The following is a 26,960-nucleotide window of genomic DNA, read 5'->3' on the forward strand; positions in this document are numbered from 1 at the left end:
TGGTAACAGAATGTCCTAAATCACAGGCTGGACGACAATCAGAAGGTAAAATGTCTAGAATACTTGGACGTCATTCAGAACTTCATACAGCCAGGTTGACAATAGAATAACAAAAAATTACAGCATTTGGAACAGCCGTGGCTAGAAGAAAACTGTACAGTCACTGCTATTGATCGGTACATACCACGGACAGAACGCTGTGCACAGCGCAGACCACAGACTGAGCTCCTAGCACAACATGGGCATAAATACAGGACTCGTTGCTCACTGGAATCAGTATCAGACAGCACCTGAAGTGGCTGTGGGTCACACAGTTGAAATATCATTCAAGGAAGGTGCGAATAACCAGTAGAAACTGGATTGTAGTAGTTGTATAGAGATGAAGAAACTTGTACAGGATAGACTAGCTTGGAGATCTGTATCAAACCAGTCTTCATATTGAAGACATCAACATAATCTATAACAACAATGCACCCCCCCCCCCCCCCCCCAATCTACAACGTTGAATATGAAGGACAAATGCCATAAGTCTGTTTGACAAAAATTTTTCTCATGGACTGACATATTGCACTTGTGATATCACTAGGCTTTTTTAAATGTGTTGCCTTTAGTTGTACATCTGTTATCTCAATCCAACAACTGGACAACCCGCCAGAAGGCATGGACATTGATGATAGCTGCAAGGTGTCACCCCTATTATATCCTGTGAGTGCTGCTGTTGGTGCCACAGTGCTGTGCATGGACAGTGCCAGCCTATCAGTGCTCATGGGGGCCTTATAAAGCTGGCAGCACAAGGGCTCAGAAGTCAGTCAAGTTTGGAATGCGCTCTTGTATCATATGTCGTACCCAAAATTGTTCAGTTCCTGTTGTTGCTATGTCTAGGCTCTTAATTTGGTTCACTCTTCAGACTTGCCATTCTGTCATATATGTCCATAGCTGTTGTCGTCTTAGTAGTTGTCCACAGGTATTGTCTTTCTGTGGTTTTGGCAATTCACTGCCGTGCCCTCGGCCAGCTGGCCTGCATCTTTCGGTCATTTCGGGTTCCAGTTACAAGATTACACTTGTCATTTCGACTTTAAACCAGTCCTGCACACAGGACAGGACTGTGGTTTGGTGATATCTGTCTAGCAAGCATAGGGAGATGGGTGTGGCACACAATGACTTCGTGGTGTGGATTGGTAGAGTAGGATACCACAGATGCAGAAGGAGACTGCAGCAAGAGGGTTATGAGAGCAGAATGTCTGAAGTATGGCTGTGGTCACAATGACAAGCTGACAGGGGTCTCCAGAGGCCATCACCAGGGGTCGCCTAATAACATTTACCGACAGCTTGGTCACTGTGTTTCCAATCTCGATTGTCAGTTATTGGCGAGATAAAGGTTAGAGTCTATTCTAAAATGGCAAGTACTGTACATTTATTCCTCAATTATTTGAATAACCAGACAAGTTTTATTGATGTAGGAGATGAAAAGGGAAATGATCTATTACATACTCAAGATGATTTTTGGCGACATTGAAGAGTAAGGTTACAAACACTACAGGTAGGTTAGCAAATTCAGCAAAGCAGGCACATGCCAATTAACATTCAATGACTGTCATTCAGCATCCAGAAGAGGTTGGTTGTCTTTGTGTAGGATTTCTTACAACTGTGTTTCTTTAATTGAGACATACCCAACTGAAAACACAATAATGTCAAGCAGTTTATGCATGATACATACCCAGTTGTTGTTGTCATATAAAACCATCAGAAATTTATTCTGCACTTTAATTTCAAGCCCATCCCATTTCTTCAGTGTGTACGCATTGGTTTCAGTCTTATTTTATGCTATATCAGTTTCCTCACACTTTATGATTGCAGACTGACACACCATGAATGAGAAGCCTTTGCTGTATGTAGTGACACATCGGTGAAGACAAGTTAAATGTATTTGAAGTCAAACATTAAGTATTTAGAATTTGATCGTAGCTTGTACCATCAGCCACAGAAATTGGTGGGGGCAGCCTATTCAGTTAGACTGTGTTCACCCCATCTAGCAATTTGTGCTCACTTACTTGGTCATGGGGGCTCGATTCCTTATAGCGGAAGGATGTGTGTGTGTGGTACATGCAGAACAGCGCACCTTCATGAGACTGTTCGGGAATGTGTAGCATGAATCTTCAGCATAAGAATACCTTGAATTCATTGTCCCAGGAAGGGGAAACTTTATTGACACATTCCTGGGGTCAGATACATCACATGATCACACTGACAGAACCACAGGCACATAGACACAGGCAACAGAGCATGCACCAATGTCGGCACTAGTACAGTGTATATCCACCTTTCGCAGCAATGCAGGCTGCTATTCTCCCATGGAGACGATCGTAGAGATGCTGGATGTAGTCCTGTGGAACGGCTTGCCATGCCATTTCCACCTGGCGCCTCAGTTGGACCAGCGTTCGTGCTGGACGTGCAGTCTGCGTGAGACGATACTTCATCCAGTCCCAAACATGCTCAATGGGGGACAGATCCGGAGATCTTGCTGGCCAGAGTAGTTGACTTACACCTTCTAGAGCACGTTGGGTGGCACGGGATACATGCGGACGTGCATTGTCCTGTTGGAACAGCAACTTCCTTTGCCGGTCTAGGAATGGTAGAACGATGGGTTCGATGACGGTTTGGATGTACCGTGCACTATTCAGTGTCCCCTCGACGATCACCAGAGGTGTACGGCCAGTGTAGGAGATCGCTCCCCACACCATGATGCCAGGTGTTGGCTCTGTGTGCATCGGTCGTATGCAGTCCTGATTGTGGTGCTCACGTGCACGGCGCCAAACACGCATACGACCATCATTGGCACCAAAGCAGAAGCGACTCTCATCGCTGAAGACGACACGTCTCCATTCGTCCCTCCATTCACGCCTGTCGCGAAACCACTGGAGGCGGGCTGCACGATGTTGGGGCGTGAGCGGAAGACGCCCTAACGGTGTGCGGGACCGTAGCCCAGCTTCATGGAGACGGTTGCGAATGGTCCTCGCCGATACCCCAGGAGCAACAGTGTCCCTAATTTGCTGGGAAGTGGCGGTGCGGTCCCCTACGGCACTGCGCAGGATCCTACGGTCTTGGCGTGCATCCGTGCATCGCTGCGGTCCGGTCCCAGGTCGACGGGCACGTGCACCTTCCGCCGACCACTGGCGACAACATCGATGTACTGTGGAGACCTCAAATTCTGTGTGTGTGTTTGTGTTTTATTCATTGTGCCTATCTACCGGCGCTTTCCCGCTTGGTAAGTCTTGGAATCTTTGTTTTTAATATATTTTTCCCATGTGGAAGTTTCTTTCTATTTTATTTACATCATATATATATATATATATATATATATATATATATATATATATATATATATATATATATATATAGAGAGAGAGAGAGAGAGAGAGAGAGAGAGAGAGATGATGGGACTTACCAAACAAAAGTGCTGGCAGGTCGATAGACACACAAACATACACACAAAATTCAAGCTTTCGCAGCCCAAGGTTGCTTCATCAGGAAAGAGGGAAGGAGAGGGAAAGACAAAAGGATGTGGGTTTTAAGGGAGGGGGTAAGGAGTCATTCCAATCCTGGGAGCGGAAAGACTTACCTTAGGGGGAAGAAAGGACAGGTGTACACACACACACACACACACACACACACACACACACACACACACACACACACCCCACTCCCAGATTCAACCAAACAGCCCTCGTCAAAGATTTACTGTCCTACACTCGTACCATCTGCTGGAAATATCACTTTGCCACGAAGAGATATGATCCTACTCCTAATGATCTAACTCCCCAAGACACTATCCAAATTGAACCCTGTCTGGAACAGTTCCATCCTCCATCACAGCGGGACCCACCTCCTCTTCCTCAAAATCACCCTCTCCAAATCTTCCAGGAATTTCTGACTTCCAGCCTTGCCTCTCAATCCTTCTTAAAAAACCTTAATCCTACTCCCAACATCACCACTGCTGAAACCCAAGCTATCCGTGATCTCAAGGCTGACCGATCCTTCGTCATTCTTCCGGCGGACAAGGGTTCCACAACCGTGGTACTTGATCGTCGGGAGTATGTGGCTGAGGGACTGCGTCAGCTTTCAGACAACACCACATACAAAGTTTGCCAAGGTAATCCCATTCCTGATGTCCAGGCGGAGCTTCAAGGAATCCTCAGAACCTTAGGCCGCCTACAAAACCTTTCACCTGACTCCATCAACCTCCTGACCCCACCGACACCCCGTACCCCTACCTTCTACCTTCTTCCTAAAATTCACAAACCCAATCATCCTGGCTGCCCCATTGTAGCTGGTTACCAAGCCCCCACAGAACGTATCTCTGCCTACGTAGATCCACACCTTCAACCCATTACATGCAGTCTCCCATCCTTCATCAAGGACACCAACCACTTTCTCGAACGCCTGGAATCCTTACCCAGTCTGTTACCCCCGGAATCCATCCTTGTTACCATTGATGCCAATTCCTTATACACAAATATTCTGCACGTCCAGGGCCTCGCTGCGATGGAGCACTTTCTTTCACGCTGATCACCTGCCACACTACCTAAAACATCTTTCCTCATTACCATAGCCAGTTTCATCCTGACCAGAACTTCTTCACTTTTGAAGGCCAGACATACCAACAATTAAAGGGAACAGCCATGGGTACCCGGATGGCCCCCTTGTACACCAACCTATTCATGGGTCGCTTAGAGGAAGCCTTCTTGGTTACCCAGGCCTGCCAACCCAAAGTCTGGTACAGATTTATTGATGACATCTTCATGATCTGGACTCACAGTGAAGAAGAACTCCAGAATTTCCTCTCCAACCTCAACTCCTTTGGTTTCATCAGATTCACCTGGTCCTACTCAAAAACCCGTGCCACTTTCCTTGACGTTGACCTCCATCTGTCCAATGGTCAGCTTCACATGTCCGTCCACATCAAACCCACCAACAAGCAACAGTACCTCCATTATGACAGCTGCCACCCATTCCACATCAAACGGTCCCTTCCCTACAGCCTAGGTCTTCATGGCAAACGAATCTGCTCCAGTCCGGAATCCTTGAACCATTACACCAACAATGTGACAACAGCTTTCGCATCCCGCAACTACCCTCCCGACCTGGTACAGAAGCAAATAACAAGAGCCACTTCCTCGCCCCCTCAAACCCAGAACCTCCCACAGAAGAACCACAAAAGTGCCCCACTTGTGTCAGGATACTTTCCGGGACTGGATCAGACTCTGAATGTGGCTCTCCAGCAGGGATACCACTTCCTCAAATCCTGCCCTGAAATGAGATCCATCCTTCTTGAAATCCTCCCCACTCCACCAAGAGTGTCTTTCCACCGACCACCTAACCTTCGTAACCTCTTAGTTCATCCCTATGAAATCCCCAAACCACCTTCCCTACCCTCTGGCTCCTACCCTTGTAACTGCCCCCAGTGTAAAACCTGTCCCATGCACCCTCCCACCACCACCACCTACTCCAGTCCTGTGACCTGGAATGTGTACACGATCAAAGGCAGAGCCACGTGTGATAGCACCCATGTGATTTACCAACTGACCTGCCTACACTGTGAAGCTTTCTATGTGGGAATGACCAGCAACAAACTGTTCATTCGCATGAATGGACATAGGCAGACAGTGTTTGTTGGTAATGAGGATCACCCTTTGGCTAAACATGCCTTGGTGCACGGCCAGAACATCTTGGAACAGTGTTACACCGTCCGAGTTATCTGGATACTTCCCACTAACACCAGCCTGTCAGAACTCCGGAGATGGGAACTTGCCCTTCAGTATATCCTCTCTTCTGGATATCCGCCAGGCCCCAACCTCCGCTAATTTCAAGTTGCCGCCGCTCAAACCTCACCTGTCTTTCAACAACTTCTTTGCCTCTGTACTTCCACCTCAACTGACATCTCTACCCAAACTCTTTGCCTTTACAAATATCTGCTTGTGTCTGTGTATGTGTGGATGGATATGTGTGTGTGTGCGTGCGTGTGTCGGTGTGTGCGAGTGTGCGCGCGCGCGAGTGTGTATGCCTGTCCGTTTTTCCACCTAAGTTAAGTCTTTCCACTCCCGGGATTGGAATGACTCCTTACCCCTCCCTTAAAACCCACATCCTTTTGTCTTTCCCTCTCCTTCCCACTTTCCTGATGAAGCAACCTTGGGCTGCAAAAGCATGAATTTTGTGTGTATGTTTGTGTTATATATATATATATATATATATATATGATGTAAATAAAACAGAAAGAAACTTCCTTAGGGGAAAAAAAGGACAGGTGTACACTCGCACACACACACACACACACACACACACACACACACACACACACACACACACACACACACATATCCATCCGCACATACACATACACAGACACATCCTTTCATTTTTCCCTCTCCTTCCCTCTTTCCTGACGAAGCAACTGCCAGTTGCGAAAGCTCGTAATTCTGTGTGTGTGTGTTTGTGTGTTTTGTTCATGTGCCTGTCTGCCGGCGCTTTCCCGCTTGGTAAGTCTTGGAATCTTTGTTTTTAATATATTTTTCCCATGTGGAAGTTTCTTTCTGTTTTATATATATATATATATATATATATATATATATATATATATATATATATATATACCAAGCGGGAAAGCGCCGGCAGACAGGCACATGAACAAAACACACAAACACACACACAGAATTACGAGCTTTCGCAACTGGCAGTTGCTTCGTCAGGAAGGAAGGAAGTTCCCTCTCCTTCCTTCCTTCCTGACGAAGCAACTGCCAGTTGCGAAAGCTCGTAATTCTGTGTGTGTGTTTGTGTGTTTTGTTCATGTGCCTGTCTGCTGGCGCTTTCCCGCTTGGTAAGTCTTGGAATCTTTGTTTTTAATATATTTTTCCCATGTGGAAGTTTCTTTCTATATACACTCCTGGAAATGAAAAAAAGAACACACTGACACCGGTGTGTCAGACCCACCATACTTGCTCCGGTCACTGCGAGAGGGCTGTACAAGCAATGATCACACGCATGGCACAGCGGACACACCACGAACCGCGGTGTTGGCCGTCGAATGGCGCTAGCTGCGCAGGATTTGTGCACCGCCACCGGAGACACCGTCAGTGTCAGCCAGTTTGCCGTGGCATAAGGAGCTCCATCGCAGTCTTTAACACTGGTAGTATGCCGCGACAGCGTGGACGTGAACCGTATGTGCAGTTGACGGACTTTGAGCGACGGCGTATAGTGGGCATGCGGGAGGCTGTGTGGATGTACCGCCGAATTGCTCAACACGTGGGGCATGAGGTCTCCACAGTACATCGATGTTGTCGCCAGTGGTCGGCGGAAGGTGCAAGTGCCCGTCGACCTGGGACCGGACAGCAGCGACGCACAGATGCACGCCAAGACCGTAGGATCCTACACAGTGCCGTAGGGGACCGCACCGCCACTTCCCAGCAAATTAGGGACACTGTCGCTCCTGGGGTATCGGCGTGGACCATTCGCAACCGTCTCCATGAAGCTGGGCTACGGTCCCGCACACCGTTAGGCCGTCTTCCGCTCACGCCCCAACATCGTGCAGCTCGCCTCCAGTGGTGTCGCGACAGGCGTGAATGGAGGGACGAATGGAGACGTGTCGTCTTCAGCGATGAGAGTCGCTTCTGCTTTGGTGCCAATGATGGTCGTATGCGTGTTTGGCGCCGTGCACGTGAGCACCACAATCAGGACTGCATACGACCGATGCACACAGGGCCAACACCCGGCATCATGGAGTGGGGAGCGATCTCCTACACTGGCCGTACACCTCTGGTGATCGTCGAGGGGACACTGAATAGTGCACGGTACATCCAAGCCGTCATCGAACCCATCATTCTACCATTCCTAGACCGGCAAGGGAACTTGCTGTTCCAACAGGACAATGCACGTCCGCATGTATCCCGTGCCACCCAACGTGCTCTAGAAGGTGTAAGTCAACTACCCTGGCCGGCAAGATCTCCGGATCTGTCCCCCATTGAGCATGTTTGGGACTGGATGAAGCGTCGTCTCACGCGGTCTACACGTCCAGCACAAACGCTGGTCCAACTGAGGCGCCAGGTGGAAATGGCATGGCAAGCCGTTCCACAGGACTACATCCAGCATCTCTACGATCGTCTCCATGGGAGAATAGCAGCCTGCATTGCTGCGAAAGGTGGATATACACTGTACTAGTGCCGACATTGGTGCATGCTCTGTTGCCTGTGTCTATGTGCCTGTGGTTCTGTCAGTGTGATCATATGATGTATCTGACCTCAGGAATGTGTCAATAAAGTTTCCCCTTCCTGGGACAATGAATTCACGGTGTTCTTATTTCAATTTCCAGGAGTATATATATATATATATATATATATATATATATATATATATATATATATATATATATATATATATATATATCTGTGTGTGTGTGTGTGTGTAGTGGGGGAGGGTGGGACGGCAAGAATACATGGTTGCCACATGTTCTGGAAAATCAGGGAATTTCAAACTTGTCAAGGGGGGGAGGGGGGAAAAATGGAAAATCTCGTTCTTGTCTCGCTAGATGAAATGGTTTGTTTACTGAGGTGTCATGCATTGTCGTTGACTGGGCAGAGCTGAGTACATGCACTGCTTCCGTACTCCCTCATTCCTACTGCTTCTCCCCTTTCTACCACTCCCCTGAGCTTACAGTCACTGTTGCCACCACTTCTTACCACTAGGCAAGCAGCTACAGATGGGTGGCAGGGAGGTGCGGGAAGTGGTTTGTTTGGATCTGATTCTCAGAGATTGTTGACAAAGCAGCTGGAGACGGTGTTGTGTCTGAGTGACTGTGTGAATATGTGTATGCTCTCATTTTCTGACAAAGGCTTTGGCTGAAAATTTAGTTATGAGAGTGTGATTGTCTTTTTTGCATGCCTCTCTGCGGCCCAACGATCATCTTTAGGTGAGTTGCTACCTACCCTCATTAGTATTAACTCTCAGAGCATTTGCACAAGTTATCTGTTGCATGGATTGATCACAGCAGTGTCATTTCATCAGCTTGATGTCTGTGGCTTGTGAATAGGTAGCTGCACAAGTGGACTTCCGTGAAGGGCCAAAACCTCAGGCCATTTCTGTGGGTACCTCTGATGGATCGAACCCACCGATCTGGAGCCCAGTGTTTCCCATTAGTGTGCAGGCCCTGCCCGTTAGATCTAGTCTCACCAATCTGCCTGCAGGCTGCGTCTGATTGTGTTTAGCATAATGTGGCGGATTTTCATGGTTTATCCAAGAACCCAGGACTGTGGTGCTCCTTGGCAGGCCAGAGGCCACACACGATGGATTTCAGGAATTGCGACTATCTCGGTGCCAGTGCATTGTACAGTGTGGCATTTTATAGAAATTTTATTTATTCTAGCACATTTTGGCACTTAAAAAATAATTTATATATTAGAAAGTAGGGATGATAGAAGAAAAAATTGAAAAAAATTGTGACAGTTGCTGTTGGTTTTTACCCTATATATTCATATATTTCTCGAAAGAAAAGTCACACAATACCTGTAAAATAACAGACATAATACAGTGACTAATAACTGAATATAACGAACATAGTACTGGTAGTCACCTATAATTTTGATGTATACGACTCTTTCCTGCCTTACACACTTCTTTCAAGAGGCCTACTTTTTTCTGAGGTTATTTCTGAAATCAGTGAAGGTATTTTAAACGTGTTCTATTGCCAGGGAGACTTGTTTACAATTGTAATTCATCTGTCTTCAATGTGCCCATTGTGTACGTGTATTACACATAGTGAGTTAACTGAGTGTTCCATTCAGACATAGCAAAATACTAATTTTCTGTACAGAAAGACATGATTTTTATTATGGTTGTGCAAATGGTAATGTATACGAAGCCGCATAACTTTTTTCAGACTGAAGAGAGCCAAGTCATTCAACCACTGTTACTGTGTATCATTTCATTGCCGAGAGAGGATCTGTTGACCAAGGAAGACCACATGTTGATCATACTGTTGACTAGGAAGAGCACATTGTACAGTCTGTCGAAAAAGTGCAAGACTGTCAGTCAGTCAGTTGCGTGTTCCATTGATCAATCACACAGTACAGTAGCTGTTATGATGTGGAACATGTGAAATGCACATATGAAACAAGATTTTTTAATATGTATAGGAGTGTTGGAACTTAAATAGTGGCAACTATTTATTCACAACTGATACAAAAGAATTACATGTTTGCACCTGTTACTGTCTTCAAAGTACTCATTAGTGTTGTGTAGAATTCGTTACCAGCGAGGTGGAAGGCGTAGTATACCGATAGCAGAGCCTGTTCTGTTGATGGTGTGAATGGAGCAGTCTAAAGTTATGGTGATTCTCGTGTATGACTGTGATGGTGTTATCCTAACGCATTATGTTCCTCCACGGCAGACTGTCAATGCACAGTATTACTGTTTGTTTTTGGAGCATCACCTGTGACCAGATTTGCTAAAGAAGTGGCGACACTTTCTGTGCAATTCACCCACCATTTTGCACAACAATGCACGGGCGCATACAGTGCAAGCTGTGGCTGTTCTGTTCATTCAATGTGACTGGGAAGTGCTGTACCATCTACCATACTCCCTGGACTTAAGTCCTTGTGACTTTGATTTGATTCTGAAGATGAAGAAACCACTTCGTGGCATTCACTTCAGAACTGTTCAAGAGATTCAATAGGCAGTAGACCACTCTATTCGCACCATCAACAGAACAGGTTCTGCTAATGGTATACTATGCCTTGAGATGAAGCAACATTAGGAAAATTGGAATAAATAATTACTGCAATCAACATATATGGGATGATTGCAATCCTCGTATTATGGTACATGCTAGATATCAGCTTCAGTTTAAGACTAATGTATGTGCTGAAATTGTAGGTGACTGTTTGGTAGGGCTATACACTCTCCCAGCATTTCTTGTGGGTACTGTCTGTAGGGACTTTTTTAGGACACCCTCCAAGACCTACTAGATTATGTGCCTATGCAAATAAGAGGAAACATGTAGTTAATGCATGATGGAGCTTCAACACATCTTAGTCTTGGTGTTCGAGATGCAGTGGCTGGTATCTGCTGTGACAGATGTACAGGTAGAGGAGGATCACTTCCATATCCTGCACATTCCCCCTCTCTTGATCTTCTGTTTTATTATCTTTGGGGGGGGGGGGCACCTTAAACAACTGGTCCATGCAACGGACCGTCCACCTGAATCCAGAAACTCTTCATTGACACGTCATGAAAGCGTGCCGAACCATTCGAAACCATCAGGGAGTATCTGAAAGGGTGGAACAGTCTGTGATTTGACAAGTGCATCCTTGATTAGAAGCAAGAGGAAGGCATTTCAAGCATTTATTATAAGTTTATGTGTTGATGAACTCCAGTCACCTAAATTGTTAACTTCCAGTAATAACTTGAAGTGAAAGATTTTCAGACATACTTTAGGTGAACTTCTTTTCTTGTTTAGATGTAAGAAAACTATAAAAGTGTTTTTGAAACACCCTGTATATCTGGCCTGAAGACAGACCGCAGATACCAAACACTATGGAATGATCAAATGTTTTCTGTAAACAGTGCTGCTCAACTTCAATCTACTTAAAGAATGGCATCAGGAAATTATGAAAATCTGTTGTAATGTGGGCACTGTAACAGCTTTTGGTAACTCCCTGATGCTGTTCTTTAAATGATTTAAACACCAAAAGTTGAATATGTAGCACATCTCTTGGTTGTAATAGTGAAGCTGTGTTTGATATATGTGATTCATGGGCGTCTGAAGCAAATGAATTGTCTGTATTGTTCAGGTGATCATTTCATGTGGAGCAAGGATTGCCCTGTTTATCCTGAAGAATGAAAAATTCAGGAACTGGAGATGTCAAGGAGAATCCCATATGCTCAGAATAAGCCAGCAAGGCAGTATTACCTTCAGAATTTGTCACATCCTTTACAACAGCTCTTAAAAGACATGTCACTGAGAGCAAAGAAACAATCCAAAATCAAACAACAGAGTTGAGTACAAACTTCGGTGCTTGCAACTGCCACTGCAAAAGGGGGAAATTCTCAGAACCCTTGAGCACTCCAGGCCTGTAGGTCATCCAAACAAAAATATTTAATCTTAAGAAACTGAAAAGTGGGCATACTTGTTCATAAGGCCCTGTTCAAGGTTGAAGCAGCACAAGGCACCACTTGGAGTACCAGCGGACAGGGGACCAGAGGTGCCACAATATTAGTAAGATTTCTGTCCAGGACATACCATAATCATCAGTAGCTGCATGGGCAGCAAGCTGAGATGGGCACCCATCTACATCTACATCTACATCTACATGATTACTCTGCAATTCACATTTAAGTGCTTGGCAGAGGGTTCATCAAACCACAATCATACTATCTCCCTACCGTTCTACTCCCGAACTGCACGCGAGAAAAACGAACACCTAAACCTTTCTGTTCGAGCTCTGATTTCTCTTATTTTATTTTGATGATCATTCCTACCTATGTAGGTTGGGCTCAACAAAATATTTTCGCATTCGGAAGAGAAAGTTGGTGACTGAAATTTCGTAAATAGAGCTCGCCGCGACGAAAAATGTGTTTGCTTTAATGACCTCCATCCCAACTCACGTATCATACCTGCCACACTCTCTCGCCTATTACGTGATAATACAAAACGAGCTGTCCTTTTTTGCACCCTTTCGATGTCCTCCGTCAATCCCACCTGGTAAGGATCCCACACTGCGCAGCAATATTCTAACAGAGGACGATCGAGTGTAGTGTAAGCTGTCTCTTTAGCGGACTTGTTGCATCTTCTAAGTGTCCTACCAATGAAACGCAACCTTTGGCTCGTCTTCCCCACAATATTATCTATATGGTCTTTCCAACTAAAGTTGTTCTTAATTTTTACACCCAGGTACTTAGTTGAATTGACAGCCTCGAGTAATCGAATTCCAATGGATTTCTTTTGGAACTCATGTGGAGCACCTCACATTTTTCGTTATTTAGTGTCAACTGCCACCTGCCACACCATTCAGCAATCTTTTCTAAATCGCTTTGCAACTGATACTGGTCTTTGGATGACTATACTAGACGGTAAATTACAGCATCATCTGCGAACAACCTAAGAGAACTGCTCAGATTGTCACCCAGGGCATTTATATAGATCAGGAACAGCAGAGGTCCCAGGGCGCTTCCCTGGGGAACACCTGATATCACTTCAGTTTTACTCGATGATTTGCGGTCTATTACTGCGAATTACCCAAGTGCAAGATTTGTTACAGTGTGTATCACAATTATTAGTGAAAGCTGACATGGATGAAGGTTTGTGAGGAAAAAGAGTGGGGATGGGGGGAGGGCTGCCAAATAAGTCTCTTGTGGGGAAAAATGTTCTTGAACCAGTCCTGTTCTCCATACGAACATCATGAACAAGGGCAATATGGAGGGTATACATTTCCCCTTGAAGGCACTGAATAGCCTGATGACTATTTCCTTTGTCATCTGCTGCATGCCAGAGAGAAAGAGGAAAAGAAAAGCCTTGATAATCGAAGGCTCCCATAATGCAGTAGGAAGTAAATGTCTTTAGAGCTCATGTGGAGTAGTAGTGTAGAAAAAGGCACTGTGTCTATACCTGCAGGAAAGACACTCGAAAATTACTGATGATCCTGTATTATGAACCTAATGTTCACAGAAAAGAAAAAAAACTGTGGTAGCAATACACTAAGGTTTGAATAGTGTTATTCAGTAGTAAACACTTGGTACACCTCATCTGTCCCACTAACACCAACTTTCTGGTAGTAGCTATTATCATCCATATGCCTCTGAAAATCACCATAAGCGCAGCCTACACCGCACCTCGAAACCTACTTGATAGCAGCTCCTGAGAACTGGTTATTGGGAATTTTAATGCTCACCATGTGCTTTGGAATGCCAACATCACTTGTCATAGCAGTCAAGTTCTCAAAGGTCACATTGTACAGAAGACACCTAACTTTTTAATGGAGACCAAGTGACACATTTTAGCTCTGCCACAGGGCTATACTTGGCCACTGACATTTCCTTCTGTTCATCAGTCCTCACAGATATGGTAGGGTGAGAAGGGGGAAGTGACGGCTTCCTTATCTGGATGCAATTTCTAGGCAAGAGAGAACCCAAAAGGTAGCCACTGAAATGGGCGCTTGGCAGAGTGAACTGAAAGCTGTACAGCCATTTAGCTAGGTTAAAATGTGAAGACAATGTCCAAATTGTCACACTTCTGGTGTCGTAATAACAGTGCAACAAGTTTTAAAACTGTGTTCTTTATGCTCTGATAAGAGGGCAGTAAATGATTTGCTTAGGGACAGATCGGTATACCCCCCCCCCCCCCCCCTCTCACGCAACAAATGGATGAGTCTAGTTTAAAATTTTCTGATGACTCAGCACTCAACTTCAAGCTTTTAGGCAACTGATTGTAACAATTGACTGACTGGCTCTTTCCTTCTTCTCCTTCTTTTTCTTCTTCTTGTGGCCAGCCAGCCAGCTGTTAATATCTGGAGAAAACTGTTCATCTGTTTTATCCAGCTTATCTTCATTCCACAGAGCAGCTTTTATATTAAGACTGCCATAATTCCATTTGACTATGATGGCAAGTGCTTAAGTGTACATGATGAAACTTCAAATTGTATCAAGTGGGTGGATGTGTATGGGTACAGAGACAACCTCATGAATCCAATGATCCTGCATGTTTTATTTGTCTTAGTACACTGACTATTATGATTGTAATATCTAAAAAGTATCCTTTTACGCATTTTAAGCTCTCACTTTATTTAATGTGAGAAGGTATGAAATTAGACATTAGGGATGAAAGCTGTACGACCCAGCATCTCCGAGGTAGCGATGAAGTGGGGATTTTCCCGTACAAGCATTTCACGGGTGTACCATAAATGTCAGAAAACTGGTAAAACAGCAAATCTTTGACATCGCTGCGGCTGGAAAAAGATCCTGCATGAACAGGGCCAACAATGACTGAAAAGCATCGTTCAACATGACAGAAGCGCACCCTTCCACAAATTGCTGCTGATTTCAATGCTGGACCATCAACAAGTGTCAGTGTGCGAACAATTCAGTGAAACATCATCAATATGGGCTTTAGGAACCGAAGGCTCACTCGTGTACCCTTGATGACTGCACGACACAAAGCTTTACGCCTTTCCTGGGGCCGTCAACACCGACATTGGACTGTTGATGACTCGAATCATGTTGCCTGGTCAGATCAGTCTCACTTCAAATTGTATCAAGTGGGTGGATGTGTATGGGTACAGAGACAACCTCATGAATCCAATGATCCTGCATGTCAGCAGGGAGGACTGTTCAAGTTTGTGGAGAGGTATGTTACGGTGGAGGGCGTGTGCAGTTGGAGTGATATGGGACCCTTGACACATACATAAACATGCTGTCTGATCATCTGCATCCATTTGTGTCCATTGTACATTCTGAAGGCCGTGACCAATTCCAGCAGGACAATGTGACACCCCACACATCCAGAATTGCTACAGAGTGGCTCCAGGAACACTCGTCTGAGTTTAAACACGTCTGCTGGCCACCAAACTCCCTGGACAGGAACATTGTTGAACATTCTGGGATGCCTTGCAACATGCTGTTCACAATAGATCTCCACCCACTCGTACTCTTATGGATTTATGGACAGCCGTGCAGGATTCATGGTGTCAGTTCCCTCCAGCACTATGTCAGACATTAGCCGATCCACACCACGTCGTGTTGCGGCACTTCTGCGTGCTTGTGGGGGCCCTACATGATATTAGGCAGTTGTACCAGTTTCTTTGGCTCCTCAGTGTATAATGTTCTGTTTCCTTTATTAATTTCTCCTCCTGCATTATTTATAACAGTGGGGCCTGACCTTAGGCAGTACAAAATTGTATGTATTGTATTTTATTTAAGTTCAGAGACAATTAATTTGCAGAAACCAGGTTATAAACCTTCAACAAAATTTTATTTGCCTTTTCAAGTATTGAAATTCCTTCTTTTGGGGTGATTATAATCATTGCATCATCAACAAACGGAACTATTTGAGGGTATTGGATATACAGTGGTAGGTTATTTATATACCAGTAGAACTGTAACAAAATTGGACCCTGTACTCATCCTGTGGTGATCTGTAGTGATAATTTCGTATTCTTCATTTCTTAATGTGACAGACGGTGTTGCTTTAATTTGATTGGATGTAAATCATTTATTAGTAAGACCTCTGATACTATAATATTTGAACTTGTTTATTATGATACTGTGAACTATACCAATCAAATATGTCTAATAAGACAGAGAAAATTCAGTGCTCGTTAAGTGGGATATTCTTCACCAACCATCTAGAATGAAACAACATGTCATTGACTCAGTAATATTATCGAGGTGTGTTTGTACATTCAGGCCACCTGCCAATGCTTCTACACTTCCATGACTGTTGAGAAATGAGTAGTTTGAAGAAACTCTCTTTCATTATTTTTAACAAGAATGGTATAATATGATAAAAATTTATTAGCCTAGTTTCACAGTAATCAGTGGGGTTTTATGTGAAACTAAAGTACATCTGCAATAACAATAAAAACCAGTGTTTCACCTCATCTACTAATGAACATTGTTGGAGCTGAATGTTTCCTTTGAGAATGTTAATGTTGTTGCAAAAATTAATTTAGTGAATTTCATGTCATACATAAAGTCTCTCTTCGTGCTATAAATTGTTAATGTACTAATTTAAATAATGGATGTCTGTCAAACTAGATAATATATTATTTGTGAGATATGTATGTAGTGTTTGCTGCCTCATAAAGCTATCTGCAGTCCACAGGAGCTCCTTATCCAAAATGCAGTGAGGAGAGATGAGCCTTTTACACTGGAGGAGTGGTCGTCATTATGCGAAGAAATACTGGTCAGCAAAGGCAGACTGAAATCTACAACACTGGCTGCATATATAATGTCACAGTGTGTCAGAACCAGTAATCTAAAAGTGGGTCTATCATTGCTGACATACCTGGAATCCACAGCTTCTGGACCAAACCTTGCGACAGTGAGCACATTAATAAAACTTTCAAACTTAAAGCATGCCTCATTATTTCTCTAGGAGCAGCTTGAGAAGTGTTTCTTATGAAAGATATTTTTTGACACTTATTCTCCTCTAAACACCACACATTACATCTCTGACAATTCAGAATGATGTAGTTCTTTTACAGAATTACTGCAGTTTAAAATAAAGGTTACAGTACATCCTTTAAAACGGCAAATTCATTGTGGGACATTTTCTTTCCTTTTAGAAGTAAGTGACGTGCAAACTTTTGTTATAAGGTTGTTGGATGTCAATTTCATCCAAAAACCGTAATTTGCATCTAACTTGTGTTTACAGTTGGAAATATCAATGTGTGTCCTGGATTACGTATGCAGTGTCCGGAAGCATGTTCAGCCATTGGCGTCACATTTCCTGACACTTCAGCATAGCAGTGTACTAAAAAATTATGTGTTTTGGAGATATAATTAATATGGTGTATCACTTTAACTCTGTATTTTCATAGTACTCAAATACAAATATGAAAACCAATAAGTACAGGGTGATTCAAAAAGAATACCACAACTTTAAAAAATGTGTATTTAATGAAAGAAACATAATATAACCTTCTGTTATACATCGTTACAAAGAGTATTTGTAAAGGTTTTTTTTTTTCACTCAAAAACAAGTTCAGAGATGTTCAATATGGCCCCCTCCAGACACTCGAGCAATATCAACCCGATACTCCAACTCGTTCCACACTCTCTGTAGCATATCAGGCGTAACAGTTTGGATAGCTGCTGTTATTTCTCGTTTCAAATCATCAATGGTGGCTGGGAGAGGTGGCCAAAACACCATATCCTTAACATACCCCCATAAGAAAAAATCGCAGGGGGTAAGATCAGGGCTTCTTGGAGGCCAGTGATGAAGTGCTCTGTCACGGGCTGCCTGGCGGCCAATCCATCGCCTCGGGTAGTTGACATTCAGGTAGTTACAGACAGATAAGTGCCAATGTGGTGGCGCTCCATCCTGCTGAAATATGAATTGTTGTGCTTCTTGTTCGAGCTGAGGGAACAGCCAATTCTCTAACATCTTCAGATACTGTAGTCCAGTTACAGTAGCACCTTCAAAGAAAAAGGGACCAAAAACTTTATTGGCTGAAATGGCACAGAAAACGTTCACCTTGGGCGAATCACGTTCATACTGAGTTGTTTCCCACGGATTCTCAGTGCCCCATATGCAGATATTGTGACGGTTGACTTTCCCGTTAGTGTGGAAAGTTGCTTCATCACTAAACACAACCTTTGAAATGAAAGATTCATCTGTTTCCATTTGAGCAAGGATAAAATCACAGAAATCGATTCTTTTAATCTTATCAGCTGCAGACAGTGCTTGAACCAATTTCAGACGATAAGGTTTCATAACTAACCTTTTTTGTAGGACTCTCCATACAGTTGATTGTGGAATTTGCAGCTCTCTGCTAGCTCTGAGAGTCGATTTTCCTGGGCTGCGAACAAATGCTTGCTGGGTGCGTGCTACATTTTCATCACTCGTTCTCGGCCGTCCAGAACTTTTCCCTTTGCACAAACACCCATTCTCTGTAAACTGTTTATACCAACGTTTAATACACCACCTATTAGGAGGTTTAACACCATACTTCGTTCGAAATGCATGCTGAAAAACTGTCGTTAATTCACTTTTGCCGTACTCAATAACACAAAAAGCTTTCTGTTGAGCGGTCGCCATCTTAGCATCAACTGACGCTGACGCCTAGTCAACAGCGTCTCAAGCGAACAAATGTACAACTAAATGAAACTTTATACCTCCCTTAATTCGCCAACAGATAGTGCTTAGCTCTGCCTTTTGTCGTTGCAGAGTTTTAAATTCCTAAAGTTGTGGTATTATTTTTGAATCACCCTGTATAGCATGTTTGCTTCCCAAATACGTGAGTCAAATGGGGTCTGCTTGGTTTATTTCTCTCAGCCAGTTATATCAAAGGACCCATGAAGGCATCGAATATCACTGCTGCATCGCCCAAGTTCACAAACACCCCATTTTGGAATAGAAAACATGAAAAACATTTAACACAGAGGACACTAACATACATCACATTAAAGATCTCTCCAAAATAAGTCTTATTTATTACAATCTTTTGTCGTGAAATGTTGGGAAATGTGATGTCAGCAGCTAAATATGCTACCTGCAGGTCTTATCTTGGAGTTAGCTTTAGTTATTATTTAGTAGCTGATTATGAAAAGGAAAAGGAGATACAATTTGTAACATTTTAGGAAACCTTGGCACCTTAGGGGATATACATTAATTACGTGAGGGGTTTTCCTTAAAATTTGGACCCCTCACCCTTAAAAGTTCACAATTTTTTGATTTTTTCCTTTGGTTGCACTGTGAAACCTTGCTTCTTGCCAAATATTATGATTCTAGGTCAACAGGAAGTACCCTACAGGTTTTGATGAGTGAGTTTTCGAGTATCAAAATATGTGACATAACTGGCTGTATCTTTTGATTGCGTTAATGTTAGAAGCTTCAAGTTTTTACACCATCAAGGGGCTGTGGACCTTAGTATGTCACATAAATTTCAACCTGATACCTCTACCCATTCCTGAGAAAAATGGTGTTTGACAGTCAGACACATGGACAGGCAGACAGGCGGATGACAGATGACAGCCAGCAAAATGATCCTGTAAGAGTTCCGTTTTTACCAAAAAGTTGACCTTTTACTGGTAGATTACATACAGTAAATGTCATTCATGTAAATCTACATTTACAGAGATAATGTGGTGGAGGGTGCCCTGTACCATTACTAATTGTTTCCTTTCCTGTTCCATTTGCAAATAGAATGAGGGAAAAATGACTGTCTCTGTGCCTCCGTACAAGACCTAATCTCTCTAATCTTGTCTTCATGGTCCTTACGTGAAATGTACTTCGGCGGCAATAGAATCTTTCTGCAGTCAGTCTCAAATGCCAGTTCCCTAAATTTTCTCAATAGTTCTCCTCAACGAAAATAGCACCTTCCCTCCAGTGACTCCCTTTTGAGTTGCCAAAGGATCTCAGTAATACTTCCTTGTACTTTGAACCTACCGCTAACAAATCTGAATTGCTTTGAAGTCTTCCTTTAATCCGACCTAGTACGGATCCTAAACACTCAAACAGTACTCAACAGTGGGTCAAATTCATGTCTTATAAGTGGTCCGCCTTACAGATGAACCACACTTTTCTAAAATTCTCCTAATAAACCAAAGTTGACCGTCCACCTTCCCTACTGTAATCCTTGCTTCCCATTCCATTTCATATTGCTTTGCCATGTTATGCCTGTATAGTTAATCGGCATGACTTTGTCAAGCAGAAAACTAATAATTCAGTACTGGTTTGTTTTTCCTTCTCATGTGCATTAACTTACTTTTTTCTACATTTAGAGCTAGATGCCATTTATCACACCAACTAGAAATCCTACAGTCACTCGACGACAACACCTTTCCACCTACTACAGCATCATCAACGAACACCCACAGACTGCTTCTCACCCTGCCTGTCAGATCATTTATGTACATAGAGAAAAACAGGAATTCTATCACATTTTGCGGGGGCACAATTGACAATACCCTTGTCTCAGATGAACATTCCTTGTCAAAAGACAACATTGTTTGCACCTTCCATTGAACCATATGATTACATAGCTTATCAATCTCTTGATTAATTTGATCAATAAGATAATTCTTGAAACTTCCTTTGATTAATTTGATCAATAAGATAATTCTTGAAACTTCCTGACACATTAAAACTGTGTGCCGGACCGAGACTTGAACTCGGGGCCTTTGCCTTTCGCTCTCGTGCACACAATTTTAATCTCCCAGGAAGTTTCGTATCAGTGCACACTCCGCTGCAGAGTGGAAATCTCATTCTGGAAACATCTCCTAGGCTGTGGCTAAGCCATGTCTCTGTAATATCCTTTCTTTCAGGAGTGCTAGTTCTGCAAGGTTCACAGGAGAGCTTCTGTAAAGTTCGGAAGGTAGGAGACGAGGTACTGGCAGAAGTAAAGCTGTGAGAACAGGGCTTGAGTCATGCTTGGGTAGCTCAGCTGGTAGAGCACTTGCCCGCAAAAGGTAAAGGTCCTGAGTTCGAGTCTTGGTCCAGCACACAGTTTTAATCTGCCAGGAAGTTTCATATGAGTGCACACTCAGCTGCAGAGTGAAAATCTCATTCTGGAAAGAGAATTCTTGTTAGTGAAATTCATCTTAGCTTCCTTCCACAAATGTTGTTATCTTGCTCGCATGTCTGTTTTGACTTGTCAGCATGCTGCTTAATGTATGTATTGTAAATGTTTTGATGCAAATTCACAATGACTACAATAATGCCAGCTTTATATGAGTTTCAGAATAAAATGACTGACTCACTGACCTGCAGTGATTTCGACTTGTGTGGCTCGAGAACTACTCAAATGAAATCCAACACTTGTATGGCATTTGTTTGAAGTGAGAGAATCCTGGGCATGCACAGGTGTGAACCATTCAGTTCAGGGAGGCAATAAAGATTGGTGGGCACTTCAATATTGTCTATAGTCAGGATTAATTATACCGGGTATCTCTCCTATTTGTCAGCAGGCACATTTTCTCTGGTGTTTTGGCAGATATTTGCAATTCCATTTCCGCATTGTGCAGCAGGAGTCAACCCAAACAATTACCTCTTGTCATGTATTTCATGTGACGCCTAGTGTCAACGGAAAATGTCAGTCGGTTTCCCATTAAAAAAAGAAAAATGTGAAACTGGAATTTTATGTGCCCATTAGATAAAGTGCTCTAATATTAGTCCAATATTCATTTCATTAGTTTATATTTAGAGGAACAGTAAAACACAAAGACTAAACAGCAATCCAGCAGCAATTTTAGTAATTCTGCATGCTTGGCAGTAGCAGTCAGTGTGGGCCAGAGCAGTGATGTCACTGTTGGAGTATTGGTTATTCATGTTTTACTGCTCTGGTTAATACATACCAGTAAGGTGAATATTGCACTAGACTAATCTGGGAACACTTTACCAAATGGGTAAGTAAAATTGCACTGTAAAAATCAGCAAACAAACAAATACTTTCTGCTGACACTAGGTGTCACATGATTAATGTGATGAGCACTATTTGTCTGGGCTGGCTCTGTCTACATAATACAAGAATGAAACTGCAAATATCTGCTGAAACTCCAGAAAAAATGTGACACCCTGTATAAAAACAAAACATTACCCATTATAATAATGTAAGTTCTCTTAACCAAAAAGATGACATGAGATTTTCAGTGGCCTCCCCCCCCCCCCTTTTCCCCTTGAAATGAAATTTGCTGAGATTTTACTGGAATCCTCTGTTCGTATCTTGAGCTCCCATTAGTTCTGATTGGTAAATATCATAGCCTTCCCCAGTATAAGAGATTTACTGTATGAAAACCAATATATATGAGTGCATATAACAGAACCAATGCCATAAATCATAGAAATGGCTTATAATGTCTTTTTAGTGATAATATTTTGTTGCTGACGTTATTTATGTGGTGAATTTTGAATCTAAAACTGGTTACAAGGCTGATCACAGTGAGGAAGTACTATGGCTTTAGCAATTGCTGTATCATGTATATAAAAATGGCAATTTTGGAGTCTTATCCTCCCTCCCCTCTCCTCTTCCCTTTCCCTCCCTCCCCATCAGATAAATTTTTGTGAGTGCACATGATATCATAGTATACTGGTAGCTGTTTTTCCAGTGCATCTTCTGTGAATCAAAAAAGCAAGAGGCAGATGATAATGGGTGAAGGAAGTAAGATTATTAAATGTTAATATCCAATACTTAGTATGGTCATTAGAGACTGAGCACTAGCTATTTTGGACAAAATTGCACGAGAATATTGACCATGATCTTCTTTGATAACTGTTTCAGCATTTTACTTGCAATTATGTATGAATTGTTTTTGTTGTTTTAGTAGTTTAATTTACAGACACAGATAAAGGTGTGCATGAAATAAGACAATTAGATAATGAAAACAAAGGGTTCAAAAAGTTTTTAAAAATTGTTTATGTTTTTGAACAATAGTCTGAACATTTTTGCACCCCTAATTCCAAAAATGGCATCCATTTTTCATCATCAGATCAGGTTTGTGTGCTAATTCACTTCCGAAAAAACCTGCGAGCTTCGAATGAAATGTATTAAACTTTTGTGACATGACCTTTGTGTTTTGTTAATATTCCTTCACCAAATTCATTTTTTGAGAGGGAAAAATATTTTTGTCAGTACGAGGGGAATTCAATAAGAAATGAACACTTTTTTCATCTGAAAGCAAGTTAATTTTGCGTAGGATCTCACTACATCAGATTATTTCCCACTCTTTTGTCTACAGAATCCTATTTTCCAACATAATCTCTTTGCAATGTGATGGCTTTATGCCACTTTACTTGGAGGCATGTATGTGTGCACGATACTGCTCTACTGGTCGAGGTGCTGGTAACCTCGCCATTGATGCCCATAAGCCCCAAACACACGCACTACTAATTGACGTTGGAACCAATATCTTGCTGCATCAGTAACCTCCCTATCATTCATGTACTGCTTCCTGCAGAGTGCATTCTTCATTAAGCCACACAGATGGAAGTTGGAAGGTGCGAGATCCCAGCTGTAGGATGGAAGAGGAAGAACAATGCAGTAAAGTTTTGTTTGCTTCCGTCAGGTGCCCTGACTTGCGTATGGCCTTGCATTCTCATGGGGAAGGATAGGTGGTTTTTTTTTTTTTTTTTTTGCAACTGATATACTGAAGTCCTCTCTTCAGTTCCCTGAGGGTAGCACAATACACTTCAGAGTGGATTGTTGCATCATGATGGGGGACATAAAACACAATAACCCCTTCAGGGTCCCAGAATCTCATGACCATGACTTTACCAGCTGAGAGTGCAGCTTTGAACTTTTTCTTTTTAAGAGAAGTGCTGTGGCACCACTCCATAGATTATCATTTTGTTTGCGGTTTGAAGTGATGAGCCCATGTTTCATTGACTATGACAATGTTCGACAAAATATTGTCATGATCAGGTTCATAATGTGCAAACAACTCCACACAGATGGTCTTCCGTTGCTCTTTATCGTCTTCCGTTAGGCGACGAGGAACCCAGCAGGCACACACCTTTTAAGTACCCCAGCTGGTGAACAATTCTGTCAGCACTGCCAACAGGCACATCCAGCAGTGCAGCAAGGTGTTTGATCGTGATTTGTTGATCATCTCAAATCAGAGTGTTCGCACGTTACATCATTGCTGGAGTTACAGCTCAGTATGGCCAGCCCACACACAGGAGATTGGAAAGACTCACTGTGCTTTTGTTCACTGTGAGGTCTCAGTAGACATTCTGCAAGCACCTATGAATATCTGTGATGCTGTGGGTTTCTGCCAAATGAAACTCAATGGCAGCTCCCAGTCTGTAACACACGTACATTACAGATGCCATTTTGAAGTCTACTTATAGTGCCCCACCTATCAGAACAGCTTGAAACTATAGGGGCTTAAGTGGGGATATTCAATGACGTCCCACAATAAATTGCAAATTTTTTCAGCTTAAATTTTCCAAGAAAGAAAGTATTACATTACATATTGAATGCCCCTTGTACAAAAAACATATGAAAAAATAGAATTTATTGACCCTCAAGTGGGCATGCCATTTTTTATAACAAGAGCAAACTGCATAGTGTTCTTTGTATACATGTCAAGAGTAGCTGTCTTTATGTTACAAAGGTAAACAACTGTAAGCAATATAACAGTTTAATCGTATTTTAATTAAACTGTGATAATATAAACTTACATTATATGAGCTAAATCATTGTTTAATGAAGCAATAATAAAATACTCTTTGATTACATCATTTTGTTGCCTTGTAGAAGTGTCACCCCACTGTAATGACCCCCTTGAAGCATTAAAGAGCACAGTTTCATCTGATCCCAGCCAATTGCTTATTTAATTGCTAATTATCTCATAGAAAACCGCCTCATTTTCGGATTGTGCTGCTAGCTCGAAATCTGGGTTATTTTCTTGCAGAGATAATAAATTTTTCCTCACCAAGCTCTCTGTTTATTTTTTATTGCTGCTGCTCTCTCGGATGTATGAGAACATGACTTATCTCAGAGTTTGCTGAAGCAGTAATCGGGACATAGATACAGGCTCACAGTTGTAAAACAACAATGGAACAGTTCAAGACAATGTTACATGCACCCGCTTGAGGGTTAACACAACGAAATTTAGTGTATAGCAGGGATTGGTATATGTCAGTTGCATGAGAAGCTATCATTGTTCAAAATCCAGGACTTGATTTTACGTTTCCTCAGCAGCTCATCAAAGTCCAGCAGTAATCTGCTATCATGAGTGCATTCTAGCATCCCTCATACATACTCTCCATCTCTTTCATCTCCTGATGAAATCACTCACCATGCTCATCATTCATTGCTCTCACACATACAGGAAACCGATCTATATCGGAGCATAAATAATGCATTTTGACACACATGTTGCACCTGAAGTACTTGAAACTATTCAGCAGAATAATAACGAATTGTACATAGTTTGCCACCTTATTTTTGCCCAGAAAGTTCTGCACCATCAGAACCACACTTCTGGTTCCAATTTGTTCATAGAGTTTTCGAATTGTGGGTCTCAGATCAGCTACAGATCTGAGGACCATCAAGGATACCAGCTTTCAACTTCTCCATGATCATTCCCAGGAAAAGTCTGGGACAAGTAAGTGAAGCATCTACCATTATTATTCAGGGCTTTGGTTAACTGTTTCATCAAACCAAGCCTAATGTGCAGCAGTGGGAACAGTAGCTTATTCTGTTCACCACAGGGATGTTGATGACATTCATAGATTGGCCAGGCACCAATTCCTCTTATACAATCCAGTCCTTTTGCTAATGCTGAGATCCTCTTCTACTGTCCCACATGCACAGAAAGTGCGGATACTTGGTGTACCCTAACTGTTGTGTCAACAAAAAGTTCACCGTCTTCGGGTCTACACAATTTAACCACTCATACTGATTGTAATCAATTTTCTCCATCACGCACTCCACCACTTCACACTTCTCATTAAGTGTAGTTGGGTGAGCGAGAGATACATAGGCACTGATCGCTGTTGTGCAGCAATACACATTTCAGTTATTGCTTGCTGCTGTCAATGAACAGACTCCATCTTACGTAGGCACTCCAACCTTGTGCAGAAGCTTGTCAATATCTCTACAGTATGCCAAAAAGAAGTATGGAAAATAAGGAACTCTTTACATCTGTTGCGATAGAAAGTGATCTGAACACTGCCAGATAGAAGATTTTTCGTTCAGTATTGATGGCAACAGTGCAGTAGAGGATTTTGACAAGCTGAGATTGCAAAGTAGATCACTGACCTCCTCGTGAGAAAAATGAATCGGGGCATCATCATCATCAACATTTAAATATTGTTCCTGTTTTTCTTCAACACTAGTAGAATCTTCACTACTAATTTCATGAAGTTCTCCAAAAACTGGTACTTGACTTTTCTTACAATGAGCTGCAGGATGATGTGCCAATGTCGCATCAGGATACATGAAGCTGTTCTAGTCCTTTCTATTGATCCCAGTCACATCAGCAGTACACAACTAGCAGTCTGAAGCATCATTTGTCAGCTCCCTCCAAACGACTGGAATTCCAAATTTCAAAGAGCTTTTCTTGACCTTGGTTCAAGCTTTATTTTAGTCACCATTCGTCGTACCAAAAGCATGTCTTACCAAAAGCATGCATTGTGGAACTTCAGACTGCGTTCCTCTTAGTAGCATGGATATATTCCCTGCAGATGTACCACAATATGTCGGGATTATTTTTGCACTGGCTTCTTGCTGAAGCCATTTGATTTTCCTGCAAATAAA

General features: G+C 42.6%; 1 protein-coding gene across 14 annotated transcripts in view; it reads left to right on the forward strand.

Moving 5' to 3' along the window:
• Positions 1-26,960, forward strand: part of LOC126278044 (mitochondrial ribonuclease P catalytic subunit) — a 183,368-nt gene that overhangs the window by 9,143 nt on the left and 147,265 nt on the right. For all 14 annotated transcript variants that reach the window (XR_007550639.1, XR_007550638.1, XR_007550640.1 and 11 more), the window contains exon 2: positions 16,852-17,077. Coding sequence is in view for 8 of the 14 variants with exons in the window: in XM_049977806.1 (XP_049833763.1) it covers positions 16,852-17,077 (226 nt within the window). In the remaining 6 variants the exon portion in view is untranslated. The remainder of the gene's footprint in view (positions 1-16,851; positions 17,078-26,960) is intronic.

The sequence above is a fragment of the Schistocerca gregaria genome, chromosome 6 (assembly GCF_023897955.1).
Source record: "Schistocerca gregaria isolate iqSchGreg1 chromosome 6, iqSchGreg1.2, whole genome shotgun sequence".
In the NCBI taxonomy this organism is placed as follows: Eukaryota; Metazoa; Arthropoda; class Insecta; order Orthoptera; family Acrididae; genus Schistocerca; species Schistocerca gregaria.